Raw genomic sequence first — 7,003 nt, forward strand, 5'->3', positions numbered from 1 at the left:
TTTTCCAATTTAATTCCTGCTAAAAAAATCTTAGCAAATTTTATTCCAGGCTGTTTTCTTTTGCTGGTACAGATCAATCCAGTTTCCCCCTTTCTGAGGTGCTCCCGTCCATCCGGTTAATGGTGCCTTTGGTTATTCTTATAGCGGTTTGTTTGCTGAATAACATTAATTCCGTTGCACTGGAGAACCTCAATAGAGTGGTTCTATGCTAACCTGGTAGAATGGAATATGCTGTAAATCTTGGAAATTTAAAGCTTCGAAAATAGTCTACCTGTATGCGTTATGATTATGATAAGCAACATATATGATGTTCTAGGGCTTAAGGATTGTGTGCATCATGTGGTGACAGCAGCTTGGATAACTGTAGGTAATGGTTTACTCGCACGACTGTATAGTACACTTGGGCTCTTGCGTTCAGTTTCCAGAGGGCATGCCTTAATTACCTTTAATAAGTCGAAAGTTAGTGTACTCTAGTATGTCAGTACCTCATTCTCATTTATGTTTGACGCATCCTTAAATTTGTTGTATCGCATGGTTGACTTTATCTCTAATTAAATTTTGCTTGGCATGTGACCAATATGTTTCCTTTTGTGGTGGATGATGCAGAAATGGAAGGTACTAGCGTCCCTATTGAGATTGATGGAGACGCGATCTGTCTGGAGAATGTTGGAGACGACGAGCATGAAGCTCAAGAGAGCGAACAGGTGCAAATCATCTATGCTACTGAAAATGGCGCTCAAGTAGCTTTTGACAGCCAAGAACAGGGAACGGAGGAACATTCTGTGAGAAGTGAAGAAGAACAGGAAAATAATTCTGTTATACCAAGCCGGGAGGAGTTTACTGAAGAATTGCGCACTAAAGTTGCGTATAGTGAGGAACAAGCCTACAGGCTGTACTGTGAGTATGGGCACCGTATGGGTTTTAGTGTGCGAAAGGGAAAGCAGTACTACTTTACAGGGACCAAAGTTATTCGAACGAAAGACTATTACTGCTCAAAGGAAGGTTTAAAGGATGATGAGCAGCTTACCGAGGCAAACTTTAATAAGCCAGAGACCAGAACTAACTGCAAAGCGATGGTCCGTTTTAGAGTTGATTCCGAAGGTCAGTGGCGAGTTATTCAGATAATTCCTGAGCATAATCATGAGTTGGTTCCGCCTGAAGAAATACACTTACTGAGATCAGTGAGGATCCTTTCGATTCCAAAACCTGGTACACTGAATGCAATGGTGAATGCTGAAATCCAATCGATGCATGACAGTTTGCATGTGCATGATGATGGTGCTGAATGCCATAGTCAGGTTAGCATCCAAAGTTACGCACTGCTTGAACCAGAGGATGCCGAAGCACTTGTAGGATATTTGAAGCGTAGAACAATTGAACAAGGTATGTTCTATTGGGATGTGCAAGTAGACCAAGAAGGCCAAATGACCAATTTCTTTTGGAGAGACGGTAGAAGCCGTGTTGACTATGACTGTTTTGGAGATGTTGTGGTATTTGACACATCATATCGTACCAATAAGTACAATATGATATGTGCCCCATTTGTTGGTATTAATCACCACATGCAAAATGTTATGTTTGGCTGTGCATTTATGTTAGATGAGTCGTTGACATCCTATGAATGGTTACTGAAATCATTCTTAGAGTCAATGGGTGGTTGTCCGCCTAAAACAATATTTACTGATCAGAATGACACTATCTCAAAGGCAATTGAAGTCATTCTCCCAGAGACATGCCATTGTCTTTGTCAGTGGCATATCGAAAAGAACCTACAGGCCCATTTGGATACACCAAATGCTTCTGGAACATTTCATAGCATGTTCATGAAATGCATGAAAGATTGCGAGTCAGAAACAGAGTTTGAGGAAACATGGGCAATGATGCTTCAGGAGCATAATTTGCAGGATGACCAGTGGCTCACTGATCTATTTGAGCAGAGGCATAAATGGTGCACAGCTCTTCACAAGGTTGCATTTGATTGTGGTATTAGATCACTGGATAGGAATTTTAGTTCAGACAATGTGCTGGGCAGCATTGCTGATGAATCAACTTCACCCACTAATTTTGCTCTTGAGTTTGATAAACTGGTTGGGAGTTGGCGTACAAATGAATCTGTAGACGATATTCAGTGCAAGCAAATTTCCCCAGAGTGTTCAGTTAAGCAGAATAGTATTTTGCAACACGCTGCTGAAGTTTACACACATAAAGTCTACAAGTCTCTTGAAACAGAGTTTCTAGACGGATGCAGTGGAACTGCATACCAGGAAATGCAATGCAGTGAAACACTGTATAGATTTGAGTTCATTATGCAAAGTAGTCCAAAAGTTTGGGTAGTTTTCCTTGACACCTCTACCATGGAATTGAGCTGTAGTTGCAAAAAATTTGAGATGATGGGCATACTTTGTTCGCATGCACTGAATGCACTTGGTCTCAAGAATCTTGATAAAATTCCTGAAAGTTATGTTTTAAAGCGATGGACAAAATATGTGAGGAAAGGGACTTATGTATTTCCAAGTGACCAGTCTCCAGAACAAGATTGCACAGAGGCTGTGCTTGCATATCGTAACCGGGCTATGTGGTTTGTTTATGATCTGCTGATGAAGAGCAAAGGTCACCAGGATACAAGAAAACTTATTCTTGACGTGCTTGAAAATGGAGAAAAATCATTGGAAAGTGTATGTGAACTGAAAAGGATGCATATACATCCCTCAGGAAAAGACAAAGATGCAAGTAAAGCTGAGAAGAGGAAAAAAAAGTTAAAAAAGCAGGATAAAAATTCAAGTAATTCCTCTTTTGCTTATCATGAATTGTAATTTGTTTAGTCCTTAGTAGCATGTGTCTAATAAATAACTATGTTGTTTTGTAGGAAATGTTAAACAAGTGGTTTTGCCTCCGCCAGCCGAGTCAGTTTTTGTTGACCAACCAAATCAAAATCAATATTTTGCAACAGAAGATATTGCAACAAACTCATCTATTGGTAGACCTTTCTTCTACCAGGTAGAAGTCCCACCATTGAGTCTTGTGCTTTATTCTTAATTATTACTGAGTACCTTATTATCTACTCCCTCTGTAACTTAATATAAGACGTTTTTTGACACTATCGTTGTGTCGAAAAACGATTTATATTAAGTCACAGAGGGAGTATTTAGGTATATGATGATAAATTTTGTGCACATTACATCTATTCCAGGAATATCCTGCTACTGGTGTTTCAGCAAGTCAGATTGAGGGGCATGCAAATATCCATTCCGTGCCTCAGTGTGCACCAGCACCACAGGTATGTTGACAGACTTCCTACTCTAGAATCTAGACCTTTTCTTAATTGAAGGTAACATGTATTAAGAGGTAGATACGATTAGGAAGCTTCATATAACATGCCTATTGATACAAACGAGTAAATCGCATACCGGTACTTGAACTTGCATGCTTAGTTCAGGCAAAGTCCTAAAACAAAAAAACTAGTAGGTCCGCAAAGTCTAAATGCCTATAAATTGTTCAATCATGTCCAAAATCAGTTTTTTTCAGGGTGGCATGGCACTCCCTCATGACAAAATGCTGCCTTGGTATCTCCTCCCAGTCTCTCCCCCTCTTATGCAGTTATGCTGCCTGTTGAGATATATTTATCAAACAAGTTGAGGAAGCCGGAGTCTGAGCGATCTGTCAAAATGGCAGCAGGGGCATTTTGTAGCCTAACTACGGGCAGATTGGCGATGTGGCCATTACTGTCCTGGATTGGGGTGCATAAGTTGTGGGTGCTGGCCATGGTCTGTAGGATTGAAGTGCATGTCATGGGGCAGCAACACACCAGACATCGGGACAATGTAGGCTGCTCATTGTCTATCTGGAAATCTCACTCAGTCCGTTCGATAAACATGTCGCCTGATGCTCGTTTCTAGGCTTCAATAGGTCAAGTAAGCAGTTTGAAAGAAAGTAGTTGATGAAGCATTCATATATACATGCATGTGCTAGATAGCTGGTAGATGCCATCAATTGGTTTCAATGTGATCTGACATCGGGCTTGCGATAAAGTTCAAGGCAATTGCGGTTGGTAGAAGCACCTTTTCCTGATCTTTCGTGCTCAGGATGGTGACCTGCTAAGAGTGTGGTCAGTGCTCCCTCGCATAATATGTCAGCACAGCCCGAGCTCGCTTGTGGCCACGCCAGTTCGTGCTTATCAAGCTTATGAGTGGCCATGACAGCTTGTTCAAAATTCAGCATCCCCAAGCCGTCTGTCAAAATATCGGAACAAGGGTAGGAGACGGGAAAGAAATGTCATGTCAATCTGGCAAAACAGCTTCTGGGTCTGGTCGAGCCATTTAATTTGAGGACTTAAAACGAGTTTTGAGTTTAGTGCCCTACTTAGTAAAGTAAGCAAGTTTAAAATCAATGCTGCAATTTTACTCAATACAAATTAATTTGGTCAACATGTGGTTATACCTCTCATAAAACAAGCATGTGGTTATACCTTTAACCAAATCACCCCCTAGGGAACACAGCCGTGAGCATACAAGGGTCATCGGGATATACCATTATATCTATTAGCCTATTGTTGATGTTGCTGCAAGTTGCCAACATTTTGTTACTAGAGATCCTTGCCTTTGCCAAGGAGCATCTTATTCTTTCCTCACAGCTAATTGGAGGACTGAATGTGAAAGCAGGCTGTAGGCCTGTAGCTTGTCCTAACAATAACATCATAATGCAGATACTGCTCAGTGCTTCTTAATGTACTAATGTTGCCATGCTATTCATGAAAAATGATGTAATATTACTAGCTGGTATATTGGGTCACCAGTACCACCTCCGTAACTAAATATAAGAAGTTTTTGAACTGCAAAAACGTCTTATATATAGTTACAGAGGTATAGTAGATAATTAGTATTTTGGTATTTCTGATGGCTAGCTCTGTGTACTAACCCCCAGCCATTAGCCATATTGTATTTAAGTATCATCACACGGATGAAGAGAAGGAAGTTGGAGATGGATGAAATCGAAGTAGGAGACACACAAAAGTAAAATTTGGTGCTTGATATATGATTTATGTTTGTAGAAGAACATAAAAACGAAGGAGAGAAATCAAGGAGGCTTCCATAACTCTCTTTCTAATGCCATGCTGAATTGTTGAAGTCATCTGTAGCTATTGTATTTCTTATGTTGTTAGCAATTTCTTGTCCCTACTCAAGTGCCATGGGTATTAAGGGGGTGTTTGGTTCCAACACAAAAAAGTCCCTAGCAAACCAAACAGGGTGGGACTTTTTTGGGACTTTTTGCTAAAAGTCCTTAGAAGCACCTCCTTGAGAGTCTTTTTCAAAAAGTCCCAGGGACTAGAAAAAGTCCTAGGACTAGAGAACCAAACACCACCTAAATCTCCAGATAGGGAGAAGCCATGCTGCTTTTATTTATCCATGTTTTCTTTGTATGTTGTTAAGTTTCTCACATTCATGAACCCTGACAGGAATTTCCAGCATATGACGCAGTCCATCCCCCATCTACATTTGGTGGCGAAAGTAATTTCTGAAGAATGCAGTAGTACCATTGATGTGTGAATATCATAAGTTCATATTTCATTAACTGATTGTTGTATGGGTTACGGTGTGTTGAATACTAAGCTGTATGTAGGTCTCCTTTCTTTGGCTTTGCTAATTGATGTACCAGATGTAATTTGTTTACTCAACTGTATGCAGTGGAAGTATTGTGCAGTAGAGAATTAGGAGCTAAGAGCATCTTAAATAGCAGCCTTATTTTTGGGCGCGAGGGAAAAAAACGCCCTCCAACAGCTGCCCAACCGTATTTTTTTTTGCAATTTCCTTTTGGGCAGCCCTAAAATACAACACCAAGTGTTGCAAATATATAGCACCTGGGCTGTTGCTGCTAGATCCAGCTTGGCTGGTGTTCATTTCATTAGCAGAGAAAGAGTGGAAAACAAGTGTTGATCAAGTGATCGGTGGTGCGGGAAGAAAAAAAATGTACAAAACTAGCCTAGAATTTCCTATGCTGGCTCCGGCAAAACGGCAAGAGATTACTCGGGGCACATCCCCAAAGGGGTGCTCGATGCAGGCTGCTCCTGCAATCCTCCACTGCTCCATGTCTCAGTGACAGGCGTTGGTGATGCTTCTGGCGAATGGCAATTTCCTCGTGAAGGTGCACGCATTGTGCTCGAGCCAGATGTGCCAAGCAACGGGCGCAAGCTTCGATCTGGTTCCCTTCCTGGTGCTTGGGGTGGCCGCGTTGATGATCATCTGCGTGAGCTCGACCGTCGTAGTTCCTGTGCACCAAACCGCATGTGCCAGGGAGTGGCAGCCGCACCGTCTCTGGAGGAGAGGCGGGGCGGCCGCCGCCGGAGGAGAGGAGGAGGGTCAGGTCGCGCCGTCGCTGGAGGGGAGGAGGGGCGGTCGGCGCCGGAGGAGAGGAGGAGGGACACACCGCCACTGCGAGCTCGTTCCGCCGAGGAGAAGTCCATCGTTGCCGCCATTGAAGGAGAGAAATCGCCTCAGCGTCATGCCCGCAGAGGTAATTTTACATGTCCCTGCTGGCCGGTTCTGTATCTGTATGTAGAACATGAGGTTTGGTATGGCCGATTAGCCGGGCGTACAGGTTCAGTACATGTATAGGTCCAGATACTCGTACCGATCAGGTTCAGTACATAAGCAAACTGATTACCAATCAGGCTCATGTACAGATTCAGTACCTAAGCAAGCTGATTAGATCAGGCTCATGTACAGATTCAGTACCTAAGTAAAGCTGATTTTTGTTAGTCATATTTTAACTAACTTTACTAAACTGAAACTGATTTATTTTAGTGATATGCAAGTAAAACTACATCTCCAGCATACTAACTGAACTCTTTGTCACTAACCGAACTTTTTCCAGGTGTGAGTAACTGAAATCAGCATGATTACTCTGCTCTGAAAATTGAGAATTCTGTTGTGCCTCACAATTTTCAGTGTTGTGGGATGACAGAAATTTTCAGTGTTGTGTAGATGAGGCTTGGGCATTTTTGGGGTGC

At 42.1% G+C, this 7,003-nt stretch overlaps 1 protein-coding gene across 1 annotated transcript in view; it reads left to right on the forward strand.

Moving 5' to 3' along the window:
• Positions 1-5,729, forward strand: part of LOC119299009 (protein FAR1-RELATED SEQUENCE 5-like) — a 7,691-nt gene extending 1,962 nt beyond the window's left edge. Inside the window, exons 2-5 of the mRNA XM_037576327.1 lie at positions 607-2,781; positions 2,867-2,997; positions 3,191-3,277; positions 5,453-5,729. Of these exons, the coding sequence (XP_037432224.1) occupies positions 609-2,781; positions 2,867-2,997; positions 3,191-3,277; positions 5,453-5,515 (2,454 nt within the window). The 5' untranslated portion in view covers positions 607-608 and the 3' untranslated portion in view covers positions 5,516-5,729. The remainder of the gene's footprint in view (positions 1-606; positions 2,782-2,866; positions 2,998-3,190; positions 3,278-5,452) is intronic.
• The last annotated feature ends 1,274 nt before the right edge of the window (positions 5,730-7,003 follow it).

Source organism: Triticum dicoccoides, chromosome 5A (assembly GCF_002162155.2).
Source record: "Triticum dicoccoides isolate Atlit2015 ecotype Zavitan chromosome 5A, WEW_v2.0, whole genome shotgun sequence".
NCBI lineage: Eukaryota > Viridiplantae > Streptophyta > Magnoliopsida > Poales > Poaceae > Triticum > Triticum dicoccoides.